A 23,622-nucleotide genomic window follows, 5' to 3' on the forward strand; every position below is an offset into this window, starting at 1 on the left:
CCAATCTCTTTTTGCAAAGGTGTTTTCTCCTTAACTTTAAACCAAATAGAAACGTTATTTATTTATTTATTTTTTCAAAAATAACAAATCTCATCTAGTAGATATTTAGGGAGGAGGAAAATGAGATCACTGACTTTGATCTCTGAAAAAAGTCACATCTAATGTTTTTCTCTGAATCCTAAAGAGAAAAAGCAATCAAGGCTCATTTAACAGCTCTTTAAGGTGCTTTAAAGGGTTTGATATGCATGTATCTAAAACAACAACCCTAGCACCTTGTCTGTTATAATCTCATTTTGTCTTTAGTATGATAAACCTGTCTAATTACTGGGAAACCTGATTTGGATCAACATTTTATTTTACCGTGAGACTGAGAACAATGACTGGGTAAGATCAAACAGACTGTCAGAGTCACCCTGAAAAGCTTTAACCCACGAGTAAATGCCTTCAGTCTTTATGAAATGGAGTTTTCTCCGCCTCGTTCATCTGTCTTACCTCCACACGTTCCCTGCATGGTTGCCTGTGTCTTCTCTTTTTTTGTCGTGGTTCATGCACAGCGCGCTCCAGACCTGCATAAGTCCAGCCTCCTTGCTGGATTCACAGCCACCGCTTTGTCACTGCCTTTTTTTGTAAGATTTTAAAATGCAACGGAAAAGTGTCAGCAGCGCAGGATGGTGTTCTAATTTGCGGGTAATCAGGTCTTCCTTAACTACAGCATAGCAGCCACTGAGGAAGACTCTGGTAAAGGCGAGTAGCTTCAAAACACTTTTCAGGCGGGGGAGGTTTGCTGCATTTTTGTTGTGGAAATATTTCAACATTTCATCCAAGCACTGGGTGTTTTTTTATATCTTACAAGTATTTTTAAAAAACACATAGTAAAAATAAACGTTTTAAATTATCCAATTTTAGGGGTGCTGGGAGTTTAATTAGTGGTGCTTCAGCTAAAACGCCCCAGCCGTACACCATGGTAAAATGTGGAGGAAGCCAGATGGTATTAAAATTTGGATACTGCCAAAGCCTATCACTATCAGGCATCACTACGTGATCCAAGGTGGCTGTGTGTAGTGCAGGAGCTCCACAGAGTGTGGTTCTCTCACCCCTCCCATTCTCCCTTTACACCAGGAGTGGGGAACCCTGGTCCTCGAGAGCCGGTATCCTGCATGTCTTTGCTCCAACACTTCTGATTCAGTGGTTGATTCACCTGTTTGGCAGCTCATCAAGCTCTGCAGAAGCCTGTTAATCACCTGCTGATTGAAATCAGGTGTGATGATGCAGGGTTGAAACTAAAATATGCTGGATAGCGTCCCTCGGTGGACCAGGGTTCCCCACCCCTGCTTTACACCTACAACTTTACCTACAACACCAGCTGATGATATCTCCACAAGTTCCATGGTGGAGGTTGGAGTCTGACTAAAGGTGCAGACATGTGTCATTTACACAGGTAACAAGGTCAAACAATAATGTGCCAATAATACAGGTAACGAGTGGAGGATAGAAAAGCTTCCTAACGAAGTAACAGGTCTGTGAGGGCATGAATTATTGCTTGTTTGTCAGAGCTAAATAAATGCACCATTATACAGATAATGCTACAGTCTGTCTCTGAGAGCTGACGTGCATATGTGATGAAAATTACATACCTCTCTCACCTTTTTTAAGTAAGACAACTTTCACAATCTGTGTCTGTTTAAAACGTTTTGCACCACTCTAAATAGACAGAATTTAATTATCAGCAAAACACAACAGTGAATGACGATGACATTTTTATTTATTTTATTTCACGTTTATTTACCCAGGAAAAAAAGTCCCATTGAGATTTAAAACCTCTTTTTCAAACAAAGAAACTGATGCCGAGTTTGTATGCTAAACACAATTCCGTTTACTTTAATCCCACACAACTATTTGAATTAAGAAATATTCAAAAAACACCCGAATAATCCCAAAAGCCTAACCCACAGACCAAAGCTTGGTATGTAACGGTACTTGTACAGCTCCTTTCAGAGTCAGAGGACTCCAAAGTGCTTTGTATCTCAGGGTTTTCCTGCTGAAGCAAATGTCTGCTCTTTTCAGAGATGGAAACCTCTCCACACTTTGCTCGCATGTTTTCATATCCCTGATTAGAACCTCGTCTAATTGGCTTTAAACAGAGACCTGGCAGAATGGAATTAGAAACACAGTCTGCTATCAGGTCAGCCCTGTGACCATAAATGGTCATGTATGTGCAGGTAAACCAGTTCCCACTGAACATGCTGTTCAGTGGGAACTGGTCAACCTGATCAGTGGAAACTGATCAATCCTGATTAATCCCAAATTTTAATCCCAAAAGCTAGCGTAGTTTTTGAGATTAAAATTTGGGATTAATCAAGAGAGATTGCTAACAGATGTCTGCAAAGCAAGTAAATAAACATCTGATTAAAACTACCCTCAGTTCTTGAATGGTTTGTTTTGTCAAATGCCAGATTTAAGAGGTGAACCTGGACCTAGAAGCTCTTGAGCTCGAGACCACGTGAGACAGATGGTTTTCATGAAGTTCATCAGGACCAGAGGACTCACCTGAGCTACATCTTCAAAGTCATCATGTCTTTTTTGCAGGGCTCGGGCTCTGTGGAGGGACTTTCCAACACCTGTGTGCTTGCTGAGGAAGGCCTCGCCATGGTTTTCTATCCAGTCCAACACCTGGAAGGAGACACAGCAGCATATCCATCAACTTATATGTTCAGTTGCCGTGGTGACACACCCCTGTAACCCTAACATTACAAAAATAGACTATTTTGGTCAGTCTTAGGCTCATTTAAGGTCATCCTTTGTCAGTTCATAAAAGAAGATTTGATTTGTTACTTGTGGAAACCCATCTTTGATGTCAAACCCAGACTGGGGTAGAACTGGGACAGATCTCAACAAGAAACAAACTATAATAGCTGTGAGTTTAGCTGGTATGTGGCCTAAAGAGGACAGGAAGCAGAATCTGCCAGCAGTGCTGCCTGATCTTCTTCCAAGACGTTAATCATGAGATTCATCATTTGGTTGATAAGAAGCCTGCAGACGCGGCAGTTAAGAGTGATCCTTCGATGTTACACTCTCTCAGCACACTACAGCATGTTAACCATCTCTTCGGCATTCTGAAGAGCAGCAGAATGTCTGTTTTCATCTCCGGCCTGATCCCCACAGTTTCACGTGGATATGGACGTTTTAGCCGTCTGCTCTCTCTCAACTCTTGCCTTCAGTCTGCTTGCAAGTCCCACAGTTTTGGTTTTATTAATAATTTTAACCTGTTTTGGAACCATTTCTCCTTTTTCAGGCGAGATGGTAATCACCCTAACCAACATGGCTCAAGCATCCTAACCGCTAACATCTGGTATGCTGTGCAGTCCCATAGATGTACATCTATAGTGGATTCCCTTCCATAGACATGACGGTTTACATTCCAGCTAACTACAACTATTTCGGCCATCGCTCACACCACCACTCCAAATGACATCACCCCCTACAGTCCTCCCATGATGCAACATTCCTCTGTGTGTCTTTCAAAGGTCACAATCCCCAAATTTTGGCTTCTGCTGACAAACCCAAAAGTTTCCCTATTCCAGTTCATTTATCAAACAGCAAAGACATAAACTGTATTCATGGCCGGAGAACCCAGAACACCTGATGTTTACGACCAATCCCTCTCCAACAGGTTAAGAAGACAAATGTTCTCCAGGATTCAGTTCAGTGTGTCCTGTTAGATGCTCGCTCCATCTCAAACAAGTCCTTTATTTTAAACAAGCTGTCATCAGAGAATTGTTGAACTATTTACTTTTTACGGAGACATGGCAGCAAGATGAAAAGTTGGTACACTTCAATGCAGGGGCGCAGATAGGATTTTCAAACTGGGGTGGGGGGGTTCCAATGTACCCTCCCCCAAGCACATACACACACACACACACACACACACGCACTTACACACACACACACACACACGCGCACTTACACACACACAAACAATTGCAAGAGCTTTAACTAGAGCTCAGTCAGTTTGTGTAATTTCATCCGATGGTTTGCAAAAAAACTAACTATTATATACGTGTTTGAAGCCATTATGCAATGGAACGCTGGCAACAAAGCTCTGCCTGATCAACACTATCCAAGTCAGTTATTTGTTATTCTTTCAATCGATTACTAACCAAAACCTCATGCTTTATGCAAAACATGTTTTATTTAAACATGAACTGATTTTATTTTTATTTTTTACCCGTGTCCTGTCTGGCTGTGAAGCAAACATAATTAATGTCTGAATGTCGGTGATTTACTATCAGGCGTGACATGAAAGCTTCTGCTTTCATGTCACGCCTGATACTTAAAACTTTATTGTTATTGTTTTTTGGATGCTTACTGGTTCCCAGAGTTCGACCCTTTCTGCTGGGGTGCTGATGAGCAGGCTCCTCCACCTAACGCCCAGCAAAGCAACCCACCACCCCAGACCCCAACCAGATGGCCAGATACCCCTCCTAGCCTCCAGCCCCGGGAAGCCAAGCAACAACATAGGTTTGCTACAACCCCTAATCTCCCTCTGCCTGCTCCAATATGGTGTTAGTGCGTGTTGATGAGGTGTATTCGTGGCTAAGGTGAGCGGGCAGTACAGGCATCGTCTGGCCTACACCAGCTGATTCCACCACCCCACTTGCACCCACAGCCCTCTGTGTCTAAGTGCAGTTTAAAAAATGGAAGTGGGCACCGGCACTCGGGACGAGGCTGAAAAATCCCCTTGCCAAATGCCGTTGAATGTGCTCACTCTCGCACAGCTCGTTCCGCTGTTGTCCATGACGGCGAGGGAGGACACTTGGTCTGGTGGGGGACCAAGCAAGGCATGGCGGGCCACTGAAAGAGGAGCACAGCTTTCAAGCCTTGAAGAAGTGCAATAGCCCTGTGATGTCTGAGTAACAAGCTCAGTGTGGTTATAACATGCATAAACTGGAGCCAGTTGACTGCAGCTGGACTTGCTTTGTTAGCTGAAGGAGCCAAGTGAAACATTTTTCTCTCAGCCTTCATCCTGCTCTCTCTGTTCCTCTCCACGGTCACATCCATCCTGCTGCATTACAGCTCTGCCCCTAACCCTGTTTTCACTGATTTATACTTTACTGGTATGAACTTTCTTCCCCTCTCTCTCTTCTGTGTGTCTGTCTCTCTGGGGTCTCATAGGACACAATGCATGACAAGTTCAACTGGCAGCCCTCTGCCTTCGACTCTGATCTTTACTTCAGTCTCCAGCTTTAAAATTTATGTTGCCTCAGCACACTCTTAAACTTTCTGGGGTCTTGTAATAATGTAGGCATGGAGCCAACATCCGAGAACTGAACTTTGGACCGGCAGTCTGATGCTCACCATGAAACCCTATTTTACGTACGGTAAACCAATGCTGACTGCTGCTACAGACCAATTTGTCTAGTTAAATTGTTGAGTTCTGACGTTCATTGTTTATTGTTCAAGACTCTCTCTACATCCCAAATTCCCAGCATAGAACAAGAAGATTTTTTTTAATTATTTATTTAATTTGTTATCAAAATAGAAAAAAAAACAATACTAACAATAAAATGAGGTTTCTCAAACAAAGACAATGAAAAGGGAACAGAAAGAAGAAAACTTATGTTATCTGCCCCTTTTTAACTAAAATGACATTTTTACACGATTGTAACGTGAGGAAGTATGGGTTTCTGTGCCAAAGGTCGTATTTGCCCGGCTGGGTTAAAGCTGGGTCACGCAGCACCTTCACCCACAGATTAAGACCTAAGCCGCCAGCAAGTCTGAAGGACTCCACAACATCCAAACACCTGCATCTCCAGAAGAAGGACTTCACACACAGCCTGGTCATAATAAAACAGAGTCTTAAGCTTTCTTTGTTTATTAATGTTAAATAATCATTTGATCACTTTGCTCATTATAAATATATTTTAATCAAATGAATGATTATTATGCTTTGGGTAATCATAATGAACTATAATGAATCAGTATACTTAATTAAATAATGTTTTTGAAGATGTTTAGCGATGACCTTCACACTTGCTCATACAGGTCCGTATCCACAGTAACTTCAAAACACATTTGCTCTGACGCACAACAAGTTTGCTTTGGGAAGAGAAGTTTTTCGGTAAGGAGTCAGAACAGAAGGGTGAGAGCAGAAGTGCGGAACGAACGCCACGGGGAGAGGAGCCCTGCAGGCTCCTTTTCTCCCACCACGCTATTTCTGTCAAGCCAGACAGAATAGCTGAAATGCAACCCGCTAACGCAGACTCGTCCCGGAGTCTTTTGATTTCTGAGTTACTTTAAACATGAGAAAGCGCATATGCCGAAACGCTTCAGCAACGTGTACCAAGGTCAACTCTGGACTGGACCGTCGCACACCTTCGTCTTCTCTGTCAGCCAAGGTGTCATCTGGAGAAACATCATCCTGAGGTCCGGATCTAAAAGAGGGTCCTAAGTGTGGTGAGGCAGAACATGACCAGATAGCGTTCTGATGCTGTTTTTCTAATAAGAACTAAAGTTTAATTGCAAAACATCATTTTTCACTCAGTTCACCCTCCCTCTCCCTGAAGCAATCTCAGACACCTGCATGCACGCATTCATAATTCCATCATCCTCAATCTTAGCACATCCAACACAAGGTCTATTTGAGCAAGCTTAAAATAACAACTGTTAAAGATTGTCCAAAAAGGTTGCCAATGTTGATCATTTTTCCTATGATTGTCATTTCAAATCGTTAGTTTAAATTGAAGAAATAAATCTCTTAAAATTTAAACTTGCCTTTTCATTGACGTGAAACACAGACAAATGATCGTCAGTTTATCGATGAAAACAACCTTTGAGTTTTCTTATCTCTATAACATTTGGTTATTAATTTGTTAAAATTAATATTCCAGATTATTATGTAGAATGGTTCATCTTTCATAAAAGAGCCAAGAACCATAACGCTACATATTTGGCGAGCCAGCCCGAGTTCTATATCTGCGATATACCATTACGCTACAACTGAAATAACGATAATTATAAATTAGTCTATACAAAGTAATTGCTTGACTGGTTAGCTAACTAGAGTTCAAGTTGTAAAGAAAAAATAAAAAATTAATAGTAATAATAATTCAAAAAGCAAAAGGATTTTTGCACATATACCTATTCATACATATATACATTAAAGTGCATCGGATGCCCATATGGTCGCACATACTTCATTTATACATATATATATATATATATATATATAGATATACACACGTATCCACTACATGTACACATACATATACACATATTTATACATACACACATGAATATACCTACACACATCTCTATAGCTTTATGTATATGTATATTTTTATATAATTGATTTGCACGTATATGATTCCAGCATTTCATTTTTAATTAGTTTTTCGACAGTAAATATCGTTTTCGCATCCTTGATTATATTACCTAGCTTATTCCATATTTTAACTCCATATATACAGTTATTATCAAATTGGTTACACAATATTCTTAAAAAGGCGTTGTAAGCCATCTTTATATCTTCAACATAAACTGTTTCCCAGTTTTGTTGTTCCAAGTCTCTTTTTAGCACATCTATAGCGTTTTGTGACCTATCTCTTATTAGTCTTTGTGTTTTATGTTGAAATTTTATTCGATAATTTTCATAGGCTGTAAAAATTGGCAGGTGATCACTGATGTCTGTCATTACAATTCCACTTCTCTCTATTTCCCTTGCAACGTTAGTAAATATATTATCTATTGTAGTTGAACTGTGTGCATTTATTCTTGTTGGTTTGGTTATCAGTGGAAACAGACCCAGTAGATACATTGAATTTATGAAGTAGTTTGCAGTCTTTGAGTTATTTACATTTTCCAGATCAATATTAAAGTCTCCACAGAGAATTATATCCTTGTTGCAGATTCCACTCAACATTTCAGTAATTGTATTTGTAAATGATGTATGTACAACTTATTATTATGTTTTTGTCTTCTCAGAAATTATTTCTATAGTAATTGTTTCCATGACATTATTGATGGCTGTTGACATGTTATAAATAACTTTGATTTTCAAACTATTACAAATATATAGTGCTACACCACCTCTTCTTTTATTTTTACAATTTAGTAAATACATCTCATAGCCCTCTATTTGTACTTCTTCATTATTACCTTCTTTTAGCCATGTTTCTGTAATTGCAATAATTTGAAATCTTCTTTTTTTGTTAAAAAAATCCAAAATTTTGTAATAATTACAATACAAACTTCTACAATTAAAGTGAATAATTGAGAGTGATCCTTCTGATAAAACAGAATCATTTAGTTCTTGATCTCTGTAATATTCACATTCCTTATTCATATGCATGTATATATTATTTTCTAGATACTTTTCAGGGTCATATATTTTGTATTCTAACTCCTCATTTGTACATGTAACATCCACTTTTTTTTCCTTTATTTACCTGCATTTCAATTTCATGCTTCTGTAGGTGATTTGACTCTGTTTTACAACCCTCTTCCCACTTTCAATGATTATTGAATTTTTCCAGACCTTTCAGATCTTTTATTATCTTCGCTTGTGACCCTTCTTGTTCCTTGATCCATACATTCCCATTTCTTGTCCATGTTGCTACAATTTTTTTCTGCTTTTTTAAGATCCGTGCCTCTCTAGCTATTGTCCCATTTCTTTTTGTTAAGTGTTCATTTATATATACAATGGTGCCTCTTAGCTTGCTTGCTTGCACCAGTACACTGTTCCTTTGTTTTCTGCTGATGAATTCTACAATAATAGCTCGCTTTGTTTTCTCTGATTTTTTAGGCAGTATGACATATAAACATAGCTTCTTTTTGGATAGTTATATTCTTACCGTGCAGAAAGGTAACTACTTGTTGTTCAAGTGTCTCCAGTTCTTTTTCTGAGGCATCTTCTGCTGAGTCATGATTCATCACTGCTTTTGCATAGCTTTTGTGTCGGGTTTCCAGTCCCATTATTATCAGATCCTCTCTTCTTGTGTACTGTTCGAGTTCATCAACTCTTTGCTCTAAAGCTGTTATCTTTTGTCTTTTTCGGTCAACAGATGGAATCAATCACGGAATAAGTAGCTAGCTTCAGTTCAGTGTGCTATTGGATCTGAAGAGGAAATACACATCAGCTCCAACAACATCAACATCTTAATAGTAAACAATGTTTCACTGTCTCTCTGGAATTAAAGAGCAAATAATCCAAGAGATTAAACTTGTTTCCCACCATAAAACTCTGTGAACAAAAGAACCCGACTGGGAATTGGGGCTGAATGTTGAGGACGTTCCCGCCTTCGGGCAAAGCTGCACTAAAAACACACCCCCTTTTCTATATAAGGTCATTTTATGGGCTCAGGAACTTCATCCTCAAGATCATCCACCAATGTTGTTCCAAAGGCTCCCATTAATGAACGTACTACTTTGAGGGTTGTGAAATTCAGATGAATACTGGGTCCTTTAGCTTAATAAATCAGATGTGCAGGTGCAAATCAACGTCCTGATGCACCAAGCCCTTGTCGGAAGATACAGTCCTATTCAAAATTCAACATAAAACAAGAAGAGATGGGAGGAAAACAAACAAACACTGTGACAAAACTTATTGAAAGCAGTTTAACTGAAACAGCTGATTAAAAGTTAAGGCAAGGCAGCTGTATTTTTATAGCACCTTCATATGAAATAAAACCACACCTCCATAAAACCCCTAAACCCCGTAAAACACAAGTATCTAACCTCCGAACATTAACTCAGTAATGACTTCCATTGTAATCATTGATCAATTCAAAAATTTGCTTTTTGATGAAGAGTTTTCATGAAGTGAGTGGGAACATTTCTCCAAGTGATGACGACACCTGCATGAAGGAAATCTACTGTCAGGAATTGTTTCTCAGTGTTACTGTTTATGTAAACTTCCTTTGCTATCCATCCTCAAAGGTTCTCAGTTGGATTTAGATCAGGGGAACACACAGGATGGTTCAAAAAGGGATGTTACTCTAGTGCAGCGGTTCCCAAACTTATTTAGCCGCGCACCCCCTTCTATGTCCCGACGCACCCCTCAGCCCCCACATCAGGGCATGGCTATATATATGTATGTGTATATATATATATATATATATATATATATATATATATATATATATCAGACGTCAAGCTAAACAGTCACTCGACAGACAGGGTTAAAAAAATGCGATCGACCGTTTTCCCCATCACTTTCATTTTTTAAATAGTAGGCCCTAATTAATAAACATTCAATACCATTACAATTTCCTTTGATTTAATTTTAAATCAATATTTAGAGTGCCCAGGTAGCACATCAACAATGCAATTTAACGGTTTTCTTAAAGCAGGAACGTTTAACCAGAGCTCTCTCCTTCCTTCTGCTCTGCATAAACCTGAACTGGCCACCTACTTGTGCGTAATCAAATGTCTATAGGGGAAAAGATGGAAAAGATATAACCATGAGGTTCACTTTTGCCTCAGACCGACTTATTGCTGTTTTATGGTGTGGCTGAATCTGCGATCCGCTGCCACGCGGACTGGAATAACAAATGCTGCAATAACATGAGTTGTAGTCAGGTTCATGACTGGCTCCACTGGCTGGAGCGGACCCGACTTTAATACGTCATCCCAAAATAGAAGCTAATATCTTAATTTGACCTGGAATGAAAAATGTTGTTATAAAACCTCTTAAAAGTTTTTTTTTATCACGGAGGAGGCAGCGCTCATTTCTGCCTTCAGTCTGGCGGCGCGTGTGCTTATTGAAACTGTGTGTGTGTGTGTGTGTGTGTGTGTGTGTGTGGCACAGCTCCATGAGCCGCTCAAGTCACCGCGTCTCGTTATTGGCGCTATTTAAACCAATGTTGTAAAATTACCTCTGCCCAGCCCAGATTTGCTCACATGTGCACCTGTGAGACGTGGTTCCGCTGGAACGCATCTGACCTCTGACAGACGCACTCTGAATTTCAGATCTTCAGCGTGCTGTTAATAGCCTGACACGTTTAGAATGCTGCCCCACAGTCAGTGTGCTAATATAATAATATAATAATGCTAAAATGCTCAGATGGGAATCATTTCTTGATTTATTTAGTTACATACACAATGTTCTGTGTGTGAGGTTTACAATGTCAGAACACCTGCATGAGACAGGGTGTTAATTACAATCTGCCAGAATGACTCACCACCTTCAGACAACACCGTTAAAAATGATCAAATACGGAACATATCGGCGTGCACAGGCCAGAGAGCTGAAGCTCGGCGCATTGTTATTATGAAGCTAGGGCACATGCGGAGGACACACACGCGCAAAATATACTTGTTTTCAATTACATTTATTGGGCCCACTGACTTTTTCTTTGGCCCTCCCACAAATGAGTTTCTGGCTACGCTAATGGTGACATATGACAGACTTCTCTGAGCTCCGCAGCCATTACACTGTTCACCTCGCGCACCCCCTAGCGGCAGCTCGCGCACCCCTGCACCACACTTAGGGAATCCCTGCTCTAGTGGAAGAAGTTTATTGTCCTGCAGGCATTGTGTCCTGAAGCATTACATTGTAGAACAACCAAATGGTTACCACACAGAAAAGGGCCCTCAGGGATGCCCTCTGTAACATCTGGACATAGCCACCAGCCATTTGACGCCCCTGCCCCTCCTGTTGACCTTCTCGGTCCCTACACCCCCAGCAGGTCCCTGAGATCCAGTGACCAGGCGAAAGACCAAAGGTGACAGATCATCTGCTGCTGTGGCCCCCAGACTCTGGAACTCTCTCCCCCTGAGCCTGAGATCAGTGGACTCAGTGGTCTCCTTTAAAAAGCAGCTGAAGACTCACCTGTTCAGGCTTTGGTGTGACCTTCATCATCCTCTCCTTATTCTGCTCTTTCTACTTATTCTGCCTTCCCCAGAATCCACTGTTTTCCCTCTTTCCTGTTCACTCTCTCTCTCTTTCTTTACATTTTTTATCACAATTGTCTATTTTTGCTCATTTTAAACACATTTTGTATCATTTTCTAAAATCTCTTTAATATTTAAATGTTTGGGTTTTTGTGAAACGCCTCGTGATTTTTAGCTTGAGAGGTGCTATAGTGCAGATTGTTTTCCTTCTTTCTCCTGAAGCTGTATTGTTCCACTGAAAAAGCACCTTAGACTATTATGGTCCTCCTCCACTGTGGCGAGTAGAAAATATCTCAGGTGGGATCTGCTAATCATGCCAGTTCAGCTCAACCTAAGGGTACAGAGCTAGTCCAGTGTTCCACGGCCATGATGAAAACCACATTGCTCCTCCTGGATCCAAGGTTCAACTATCCAATGGACCCTCCTCTCCAGGACCCAGATCTTTCACCTATATACCAGAGAGGCCCAGGATCCCCCTGTGGTTGGAACACACCCTTCAGATGTAACATTAGAACATTTCTAGTTTTACATCCAGAGACAAACAAAAAGGAGCCAAAGTAATGACTCTATGACAGACTTTTTGTTAGAAACCCATCTGCTCTGGTCTTTAACCCCACTGAGGGCAAGAGGGGTCCAGTACTTCACATGGGGAGAGACGGAACAATGTTTCGAAAGTGTTTAAAATGAGTTCATTCTAGGGAGTCACTGTGTTGAATGGAAACTTGGGGGACGTTCATATCCACCTCATACCTGTTGAACGTCTTGCTGGAACACACAGAGCTGGAGTCTCTGGTGCAGTCGAACTTTTCGGTGCTGCCAAATGTTCTCCAGACGGCGCTGATGGTGTAGAATCTCATGAACCACATCAAGTATGCAGTGGACCTGAAAATCACATGCATGTCATTTTAAAAGTGCTTTCATTGGGTTTTAAAGCTTAAAAATAATTGAGTCAACAACACTGACCGCTTTGGAGTAATTGGCTGTTGCCGTGAGTGAGTCCGAGTTGCCTGGACTCAAAGGCCTCTGGAGGACGTCCAACAGGGCTTTCCCATCCTGACTCACCTAGAAGGGAGAGGGAAACATGGATGGAGAAGGTAAACAAAGGCCTCTGAGATGGAGAACCAAGAAGGGTGAGTCCATGTGGATTTTGAGTGTTATAGGTCTGTGTGGCGTTTTCAGACTTGAGTGTTTACTTGTCTATTTTCTGTCAGTGGCTAACGCAGGATATATGGGGTAAAAGACTATTTTCATGTTCACCCTGCATGTGAAGCCCGTTTTAGAAGACACATCATGCAGGCAAATCAGTGTAATGCTGCCACCACTGTATGTCTTGTGAACATGGATGGAGAAGGTAAACAAAGGCCTCTGAGATGGAGAACCAAGAAGGGTGAGTCCATGTGGATTTTGAGTGTTATAGGTCTGTGTGGCATTTTGCAGCATTCATTCCGCCAAGCTTGGTAGTTGTATTGTTGTATTGTATTGTTGCAACGCCACACTTGTGAATGCATATTATGCCTTGGCGCAACAGAGGGAGGTGTCATGATCATGGGAGGAGTTACTGCCGAGCTCCGGCCGGCAACTATAAGTTTTGCTTTTGTAAACAAAACAAGCTCACATGATAAACTGGAGCGATGCAGAGCCGCAGGAGCTCCAGCTTTCACGGAGGGCTGGAGCTCAGATCACCAGAGACTGCTCAGGGACTGTAGAGGACAGGCACCTTAGGAGCGGCTTGTCAAAAAACCTTAAAGAGCGCAGCTTCAATCGCAATAATAAGCAAGTCATGTCCAAGATAAACGAAAGTCCGTGGCAGCACCCACGGGGCGGGGGGCACAACCGGCATGAAAATTCTAATGACAGGAAGGAGCCAACTGGTAAATAATTAACAACAGAAGAGCTGTTTGGTGCAGATAATCTATGATAGATAAAAACGTGTTGGTGACACTTTACAGTAGGGGTCCCTTTATTAACCTTACTTAGTGCATTATTAAAGGAGACACATCATCCTTTTAAATTCTTCCTTTTCACATGTGAATCATCCAGTTGGGGTCTAAACTCAGTGGAACTGCAGTTCTTTGGTCTGATTTCCTCATTATTGCTGCTCTACAGACCCTCATCCACCCCTGTCCTGAGGAGAGTCTGAGAATGAGCCGTTTTTGGGTACTGTCTCTTTAAATCTGGAAAAGGAGCTGTAAACTCTGCACCCCTCCACAGAGCAGACCTCTACTCTCCTCGCCCAGTCGGACTTTGTAGTTCTACAGAAAAATTGTTATGTAGCGTAGCAGAAACGCTATATTAGCATTTTTAAAACATGTGGGGAGAGTTGTCCATCAAGCTGTTTCAGGGCTGCCAACTCTTGGTCTATATGTCTGTTTGTGTGCGTGCGTGCGTGCGTGCGTGCGTGCGTGTGTGTGTGTGTGTGTGTGTGTGTGTGTGTCTGCTCTGTCTTCTCGATCCCCAGTAAGTCATGGTGGATGGCTGCTATACTGAGCCAGGATCCTCTGGAAGATTCTTCCTGTTAAAAGGGAGTTTTCCTCTCCACCGTGCTTGCTCAGTATGAGGATTGCTGTAAAGACTCCGACACTAGTCAGTGACTTGATGCAACCTGCTGGGTTCCTTATGTAGGAAAAATTTTACTGATTGGCTTCATGAACTGACCTGTATTGGAACGTTTACTGTGTGAAGGTCCTTGAGATGACTCTTGTCGTGATTTGAAGCTTTATAAATAAACTTTAATTGAATAAGATTGAATATTTTGATGGGGCTTTAGTGGTTTTTCAAAGTGCAGGACAGAAGTATTGATGAGCACAAACCAAGTGTCAGAAGGACTCTGAAGCTTAGGAGACAGTCCAGATTTAGGAGGAACATGAAGCGAAGACAGATCATTAAGGTAGAGTGTGATTGGTTACCTCGGTGTACGCCTGGGTCACCTGCTCATACAGGCTCTGGTGGCGGTGGATGGCGATCTCCAGCTCCTGCATCTCAGATGGCAGCCCTCCCTCACTGCAGACCTTACACCAGGCCTCCACCTCTGACAGGAACTGAGAAGACAAACATGTTTGAGATTTCACAGCCGGTATGGAGATCTGGTCCCCTCCTTCATCCCAAACATCCACAAGACTGAACATTACCTGTAGCAGTGGAAGTAACAACAAATAGTGAAGACCATTGGTGTTGACTGGGATACACATACTGATGGTTTTTTTTCTTAAATTGACGTGGTTATTGTGTTTAATCCTCTGTGAAGGCCAGGATGAGAGCCCAGCTGTGCAGAATACATGTGGATAAGGAGACTCACAGGGTGGGGATCAGACGCCCTGCCTATGTCCCGGGCATAACCTCTGACTGTGGTTAGACCAACACAATGACTGAGATTCTCAGCACTTGTAAGAGCCAATCACAGCTTTAACTGCCCCTGTTTTAGTGTGCCACGCATCGTCATTTCACCATGCAGTCACAGTCACGGGGGCAGCTGCGGGAGCGCTGCTCACTAGTGATGGTAAACTTGATTCTTTTTACTGAATCGAGTTAGAATGAGTCACTCATCAAAATGAATTGGGTACTTTGAGTCAGTTGCCTGGAGATCTAAATAAATCTACATTTTCACTCAATCTTCATTTGCTCCTCTTTCCACGTAGAACCCACTCACGTGAGTGTTTGAAAAAGAAAACTGTCCATTTTATTCACTGAGATTTCTTTTTAAAGTTAGTGGTGGAACGGAGTTCATTTCTTCTCTTTAGTCTGTTTTATCTTAGCAAATCAAACAGAGCGTAGCCTGAATGTTGTTGCAAGGCGTCAGTCGGACTAACGGAGTTCAGCTCAGGTGAAGGAGCGACTCTTCTATGGTAACACTTGGTTTCTGCAGCGAGAGCCGGCTTGGGGGTGAGTGAGTCATTTTTTCCAGTTTTATTGGGCAGCGAGGAAGATTTTACTAAAGTAATTAGTCTGCTCACAGTAACAGGGATGAGTCAGTCAATGAGCCAGTTGGGACTGTGAATCATGACTCATGAGTCAGTAAAGTGATTCTCGAGTATTGAATGATTCGTTCATGACTCGCACATGGCCACTGCTCACACCCAGGATGACTACCGATATCTCGCTGCGGTTTCATCAAGTCAAACAAAACCATATCTAAACAACATGGTGCTGATGCAGCTCCTCGCCGTTATAGCAAAAGTAATGGTTGGATTTATAAAGCGCTTTTCCAGACATTTTACATTATTCACACACTGATGGTGATGTTAGCTACTGTGTAGCCACAGCCGCCATGGGGTGGTCTGACAGAGGTGAGGCTGCCATTTTGCACCATCAGCCCATCTGGCCACCACCATCACAGGCAAGTTGGGTGAAGTGCCTTGCCCAAGGACACAACAGCAGAACACCCCTGGTGGGACCTGGGATCGATTCCACAATCCTCCAGCCACAAGGCCAACCGCTCAACCGTGAGAGCTTCCACTGCCTCTCTTGATAGATGCTTCCCGAGGCTCATCGTTGAGAGTTTAACATAAACTCAGACTAGGGATGAGCCGGATACTCGTTTCAGACAAGTATCCAGTACGGATAAAGCATTTTTGACGAGTACGAGCATGAAACGAGTAAAACTCGTAAATATCTGTAATCGTACTGAAGGAAAATCCTCATTGGGTAACTGACTGTCTTCAGGCTCTGTGATTGGCCAGTCAAATAGAGCGCCCGCCCCTCCCTACACACAAAACTCTGCAGCCGGGAGCTCACAGCTCAGTCCGCGTCCGGTCCATCCGCGCACACACAGACAGTAACAGATCTCTCTGTGCTTGCTTCACTGTTCACGCTTCTTCAGGACTCCCTATGTTTTCTTCACTTTGCTTCTTTTTAAAGTTACTTTAAAGTTATTTAAAGTTCCTTTTTTCGTAACGTACGTGGTGCATTTGACAAGACAGAGCTGAAAACGGCTCGTGCTGCGTCAGTCACTGCCTCCGCTCCGGTCTGTATTTGTTTTCCTCTCTCTCTCTCCTCTTCCTCAGGATCCACTCCTTTTTTCCTATTCACTCTCTCTCTTTCTTTGCATTTTTAATCACAATTGTCTATTTTTTGCTCATTTTAAATATATTTTAATCCTTTTCTAAATTCTTTTTTATATTTTACATATTTTGTTTTTGTGAAGCGCCCCGTGATTTTTATCTTGAGAGGCGCTATCTCTCTCTCTCTCTCTCTCTCTCTCTCTCTCTCTCTCTCTCTCTCTCTCTCTCTCTTAATTCATGCACTTAAACATTAATGTTCTGATTTTATTGAAAAACTTGTTCTGTAATAGTTCCTTTACTATTGTGATCAAAAACATTTAATCTCAACTCTGAGGCTGCTCTGTAAATAGTTTTCAAATAAACAATACACATAGCAACTTCTGATCAGACTTAAAATAACGTATTGATGTAAACCACACCCACTTCTGGTTAAACCACACCCACTTCTGGGTTAGGCCACGCCCACTCAGAGTACAGAAACAGATCATTTAGATGGTTGAACAGATACAGATAGTGGTGTACTCGCTCATCCCTAACTCAGACAATATTTAACCCCGTTAAAACCTAACATTAGCTACTTGAATACTTTTTTCTGGGAGGAAATGGCTTCTGTTTTTAAATGAAACAGCTGGGCAGACATGTGACAGTCACCACCAAATCCGGCTGTCGCTTCAAATCAAACATTAATTCAGCGGGTAAAGCTGGATTTATAAATATCAAATATATTCTCTAATAAACGCCCCAATCCGACGTCTGAGGCCGTGTCACTCAGCAGGACATGTTGCGTGGATTGGTGTTCATTCAGGTTCAAGTTAGTAAAGTTTGATTATGTAGCACTAGCCAAACTTAACCCTCCTCACAGGAGGAATAATCCTAAAGTGCTTCTGAAAGATCACCAAAACCTGTCATAAAGTCATAAAATGATCATGAAAACAAACCAATAAAACTAAATTAAGACAAAAGCTAAAACATGATTTTGAAGTTTTAAATAAAAGGTAAAGTCGTAAAATTATAAAAAGATCATAAATCAAAAATATTAAACAGAAAGATAATTAAAAAGTCAATTGTACAGATGAAAAACACAATTGTGCTGCAATAACACACACACACACACACACACACACACACACACACACACACACACACACACACACACACACACACCAGCAGGACTCAAACAGCTCCATCTGCTGCCAGGAATCTGCAGCGGAGCCGGTAAAAGTAGCTACAGGGGGCTGCAGCAGAGTCCTGCAGACTAGAGGGTTACCCATCATCAGCTGCCTGTTGCTAAGAGGAACAGCTCTGACTCTGATGGAGGACGTCTTACATCAGACTTACTGCCAGAAGCCGGCGGTTCAGAAAAGCACAGAACCTTTCACAGTTCTGCTCCGAATCTCACCTGCTCCGCTTTCTGGTGGAAGACAGACGACATGGCGAGGATGGTGGAACGCTCATCTAGTGCCGCTGCGAAACTTTTCCAGTCTTGATCTAGTTGAGTAGAGATCTGTTTGATCTGCGTGGAGGCGTAGTGCCCCGCCTCGGCCAGGCGGCTCGCCACCGACATGATTCTGTTGATGTTGACGTAGGCGTTCTGACGGGGAAATATCAGAGGCCATTTGTTTCAATTTCAGAGAAAAAGCTCACCAACGCTGCTAAAGAAACATCTGCGTGTCAGATAACAGGTACCATGGAGTTCATGGCGAAGTGGTTGTGCTGGGTCTGCAGCTCGGCAGCATGCTGGTGAGTGCGACCGATCTCTGTGTGGTTCTGTAGGAACACCTCCTTGTTGTGGCTGATCCAGTCAAACATCTGAAACACCAACAGAGGTTAGAGTCTCCTCAGCTCCAACTCAAAACACAAGCAGGCACACGGCATGACGTCATCACATGCCAGCTAGGTGAGCCAGTCACACACCTGAGACTAGAACACACCTGGCAGCATCTGGAGCTCAGAACAAGAGGAGGATGGATATGCTGTGTTATTGATTCCATGGATGAACTACCAATCAGACTTTCCTGTGATGTCACATTATTAGAAATATTCAAGCAAACACACGGTCCTCACTCTGTGTACTCCGTGTTCTGTGACGGGCCGACTGCATGTGGGACAAACAACACAAACATCAGCCATATCTAGCGTGTGGTTACTATGGTTACCACAAAACAAAAACTCAGGTCATGCCTGTCTTCCTGACTGAATCGTGAGATCTGAACGTCGCGGTGTAAACCGGTGCAGTCGGCATGCCGACGTGGACAACTGTGGGACTTTTTCTCTCGGTTTGCTTTACAGTAAATATTTGCAGCTGCTGTTGTGTACACCAGGTCAGCTGACGGCCCTCTGTGTGTGTGTGTGTGTGTGTGTGTGTGTGTGTGTGTGTGTGTGTGTGTTTTCTGGTGATGTTCACTCTATTTTCAGCCTTCTATGCTGTGACACGTTTTCATGGCAACAGTTCTGGGCCAGAGCCGCTCAGAAGACCAATGATTCATGGAAAGCCTTTAAAGCTCAAAGTGAAAGATAAACAACGTTTTCAGCGCAGTGTAAGTGACTCAAACATGTTTCACAAGCAAAGTTTGTCGTGTAGCTTTCAGAGCGAAGCCTTGTGGGAGGATTTTCTGATATTCTTCAGGTTAATCTGAGTGAGCCAGCAGACTAACGGGTTCATTCTGCTCACATTCCCGGTGTCACAAAACATGACAAAACAAGAAACAAACGCCTTTTATTTCTTCTGTGTGGTTTTAGTGAAAAACTTGAAGACAAGCTGAAGTGCTGCTGTGAATCTGTTGTGTCGGAGCATCTGAAGGTCGGGCTCTCGTGGCTCACCTTCTCTGCATCCTGTTCAAACAGGCGGAGCTGGAAACACTGGTCCAGTTTCAGCTTCCTCACATGCCACATCTGATGGAGGTTCTGCCTAGTGGAGTGGAGTTTATCTAGCAGACTTGCCACCTGTGAAAAACACAAAACCAGCACAGGTGATGCTGGGGGTTGATTGACTGCATCTTCCAGTTGGTTTGAACGCCCGCTGTCGTTGTCGCACGAGGGGCTGGGCATCAGTTGGAACTGAGACTAATTGTCAGTATTTCCCGGATTTGTTAAGTTACAAACAATTCGAACCCCAGAGTTCTCTGGAAGTGTTTCACCACGTGATCATGGAGAGTGTCTGCGGGGGAGCTCTAGAGTGGCTTCAGCCGCCGATCCAAACCGGCTGAACTCCACTGAAAAACAACGTGATCTGCTAATTCTGATCAATGCCCGGATACTCTGCAGTCGGCAGAAACCCTTTTAGAGTTGAGAGCTTTTAATGTTTTAAATCTGTTAGATTGTTCCTGATTCCACATTTAGGTTTCAGTTTCCCTTCTGACTGAATGGCTGCAGCACGTTGGTGCAGCTTCGCAGGCGTCCATGGCCACTCTGAGAGTTCTGACTGAAAACAGCAGAACCCTTTGTTTCAGCATCCTGTAGACCCTGATACGATGCTCAGACTACCTCAGTTGATCCCTTTTGATGTTCTGAGCTCTGGACAACAGAGCTCCAGACTTTATCTCCAAGGCTGACCACGGGGACTTCACCAGTGTGTCATGACGACTAAAGGAGCTTTAACGAACTTGTAGGAACTGAGGAAAACAACTTACTGAGCCTCAGGAAACAAGAATAAAAGGTAGGCACCTGAAAGTAAAACTTCATTATCCATAAAACAGTTTTGATCTGACTCAGATATAATGATGTTCAGTTAGGACACTTGCTTGCAGAGGAGTGCATGTTGCCTTGGTAACAACCAATCAATCAATCAACCTTATTTATATAGCACTTAATCCTGCAATACATGCAACTCAAAGTGCTTAACAAATTAAAAAGGCCCCGCATACCCACATTCCCTCCCATCCCCCGTATTTAAAAAACAGTCTGACAATAAAAACCCGTTCACAACACTCCTCCACCGACACACACACACACACACACACACACACACACACACACACACACACACACACACACACACACACACACACACACACACACACATACATGCCCCCTTCCCCATGGTAAAAAAAAATTAAAACACGATTGGCTATCAGATGAGCCAGACCAGCTAAAATAAGGATAAGGAAACGCCATCAGGGGAGCCATCTGCCCCGACAGCAGCAGATCCACAGCAGCAGCCGAGGCACCGACACAGGGCGCCCAGGGCAGGGAGGGCAGAGACCCCCCCACCACCCAGGCACACCGGGAAAGCACCCAGGCCACCACAGCCGACCACCGCCGCTGGGGCAGAGGGCTCCCACAGAGGAAGCACTGGAAAAAGGTTAAATTAAGGTTAAAATATAAAATCCAAAGAGCTAAAATGAGAATTGTAATCTAGCCCTAATAAACAAGGTCATCCCTTGAAGAGGAAAGCATTTTTAACCCCCAGGTGTGATTATGGACAGCAGGTTTCTGCTTTCTTTTGGATGCCATTTCACCATTGTTTGTGCATATGGTACAACATGTAGTCACAAAACCTCTCTGGACAAATTTTGAAATTCTATTTGAAATTTTGAAAATAGGCAAAGGGAACACAAGGGAACAAATATGAATGTATACGTTTTCATAAGAATTTTCACCAGCGGATGCTTTTGTCCTCTAAAGACTCAAGTGTATAGTAAATGACAGTGATATGAATGTAGCGATAGAAAGTGCTACAAAAACCAAAATGTGTTGTTTTTTCTCTGGATTAACCTATACTGAGATTAAAATCTCATTTTTAGGTAGCATGCTGGAACTTACCTTAGGCACCAAGCTCTGGAAATCAGCAGAACCAGAGATGCAGTTTCGTCCCGAAAAGCCATCACTAGATCGGATACACTGAAGAAGCCTCTGGCCCTCCCCGTCCAGCTCCTCCACTGGAGCCTTCAGTACCTACAGATGAGCAAAAGATGTCTTCAGTAGTTAAAAAAGATTCAAGGTAGTTTGCCTGGTTCGGCCTCGCTCTCCTGCCTTTTTCTTCAGCTGTGTGTGCTCCTCTATCAAACGGCGAGATCCCTCCACATCTGCAGGAAACTCCTTCTTGGACAAAAGCTCCTGTAGAACACAGAACATTAGCAGCCGCTTGCAGCAAAGCCTTAGCTTCACTTCCGTGTGTGGTTCAGCTCTCCACCTGCAGGTCCTCCAGTCTGGACAACAGATGAACTGCACTGGCCATGAACTCCTCCAGAGACACTCTCAGCTCCATCCACTCCTCGTGGTTATAGTCCAGAGAGCCTTCAAAGTCCTCCGTCAGCTGAGAGGGATCCACCAGTTTGGCTAGACCTTCAACTGACACCATGCTGGTCTGCTCAGAAAACACACACACACACACCTTAGCTCCTTTCCTAATGATGTAACAACACTGCACTGAGGAGGAGCTCTGCTCAGATCCATGTGTGCTTCACGACATCATGTGATCTGTTGTCATTTGTCTTTATGTAAAAGTCTGATTTCAGCTCCTTTTCCTCTCTGATAAAATCACCGTCTTTAACCCTCTCAGGCTCAATAAGTTCTGATAAAAGGACGAACAACTAAGTCCTTCAGGGGAACGTCTGAGTTAAAACATGCTCATGAAACACGCACGTGGAGTAACCAGGTAGATAGGTTTTAACGTTGCTAATCTGCAACGCCGGCCTCCAGAGGGTTAAAAACTGAGGCACCAGCTGACTCCAGCCTGAAAAACCAACTAAAGGCGGACAGAAACAAACGTTTACTTTAGCACGTCATCAATCAGACCTCAAAGGAAAACTTTGCACTGCCGAAGTTGGTTTTCTGTTTCTGCCAGAAGTTGTCCGGTTTGATGATGAGAGCCACGCAGATTTCTGCTGGGAAGAACTCCTGCAGCGTCTTCAGCAGAGGCTTGATCAGCTCCCACTTAGACCCACGCATGTCGATGATGACGGTGAAACCTCGCTTACAGACGTCCTCACTGATGGCAGATAAGACATGCTGCTTGTTACCTTTGTGTAAATAGATGCATTAGGTTTTACCTCACACAGACAGTTAGAGGACAAGCCAAGGACTGAGGGAACAACAGCTTTAGGGCATAACCTCAGTTACCTGTAAGTGGACCCCATCAGCCTTTAAATGCATTAAGAGAAGTTAGAAATGCTTGATTAAGATGCAGTTATTAACAGTATCTTTGGTAAAATCCCAGATCACAATTATTTAACATAAATGTTTTCTGAGTTGTGCTAGAAGGGCTCTGCTATGACTGGCTATTTCATTTAGCAGCAAACCGCCGTCCCTCGCTAAGAGCAGACTGTCCTGCTGCCACTAACAGAACAGCTGTTTTAGGGAGTTAAAGACAACGAGTACTTAGCGCTATAATGGTAATAGTTTTTTTCTGCTACTTTAAAAAAGACAACAAGAATGTAAAACGGGGACTTAATCTTGTTGCATGTGTCACACTGTTGGGCTTACTTTTATCTCTTGGCTCTCAAGGAGGTTATCTTACTAAAGCAGAGTAAATAGAAGAAACATGTGTGCCTTACCTGGGTGTATAATAAACCCGCCCTCTTCTGCCCAGCTGTGTGCAGCAGCTCCGTTTCTCTTCTAGAATAACGAACACTGATGATGAGAGACGTGTTCTAACTAGCAAACAGCCTGAACCTATTGGAGTAAAGCCTATCGTAATAAGGTGACCCCAATGCTCAGGAGCCAGCAGATATCAAGTCAGTCTAACAATGTGATAAAGACTGACTAGATGTATTACAAGTGTACATTTGAACTGAAA

General features: G+C 42.7%; 1 protein-coding gene across 3 annotated transcripts in view; it reads right to left on the reverse strand.

The window, feature by feature from the left end:
* The window catches only part of kalrna (kalirin RhoGEF kinase a), a 210,746-nt gene that overhangs the window by 117,987 nt on the left and 69,137 nt on the right, over positions 1-23,622 (reverse strand). For 2 of the 3 annotated variants that reach the window (XM_015965718.3, XM_015965717.3), the window contains exons 4-14: positions 22,623-22,815; positions 22,018-22,191; positions 21,858-21,941; positions 21,648-21,779; positions 19,707-19,829; positions 18,573-18,695; positions 18,286-18,477; positions 14,796-14,927; positions 12,853-12,951; positions 12,640-12,771; positions 2,548-2,670 (exon numbers count right to left, since the gene is read on the reverse strand). In XM_015965718.3, the coding sequence (XP_015821204.1) occupies positions 2,548-2,670; positions 12,640-12,771; positions 12,853-12,951; positions 14,796-14,927; positions 18,286-18,477; positions 18,573-18,695; positions 19,707-19,829; positions 21,648-21,779; positions 21,858-21,941; positions 22,018-22,191; positions 22,623-22,815 (1,507 nt within the window). The remainder of the gene's footprint in view (positions 1-2,547; positions 2,671-12,639; positions 12,772-12,852; positions 12,952-14,795; positions 14,928-18,285; positions 18,478-18,572; positions 18,696-19,706; positions 19,830-21,647; positions 21,780-21,857; positions 21,942-22,017; positions 22,192-22,622; positions 22,816-23,622) is intronic. The other variant, XM_054746558.2, reaches the window with a different exon arrangement.

This window comes from Nothobranchius furzeri, chromosome 14, assembly GCF_043380555.1.
Source record: "Nothobranchius furzeri strain GRZ-AD chromosome 14, NfurGRZ-RIMD1, whole genome shotgun sequence".
In the NCBI taxonomy this organism is placed as follows: domain Eukaryota; kingdom Metazoa; phylum Chordata; class Actinopteri; order Cyprinodontiformes; family Nothobranchiidae; genus Nothobranchius; species Nothobranchius furzeri.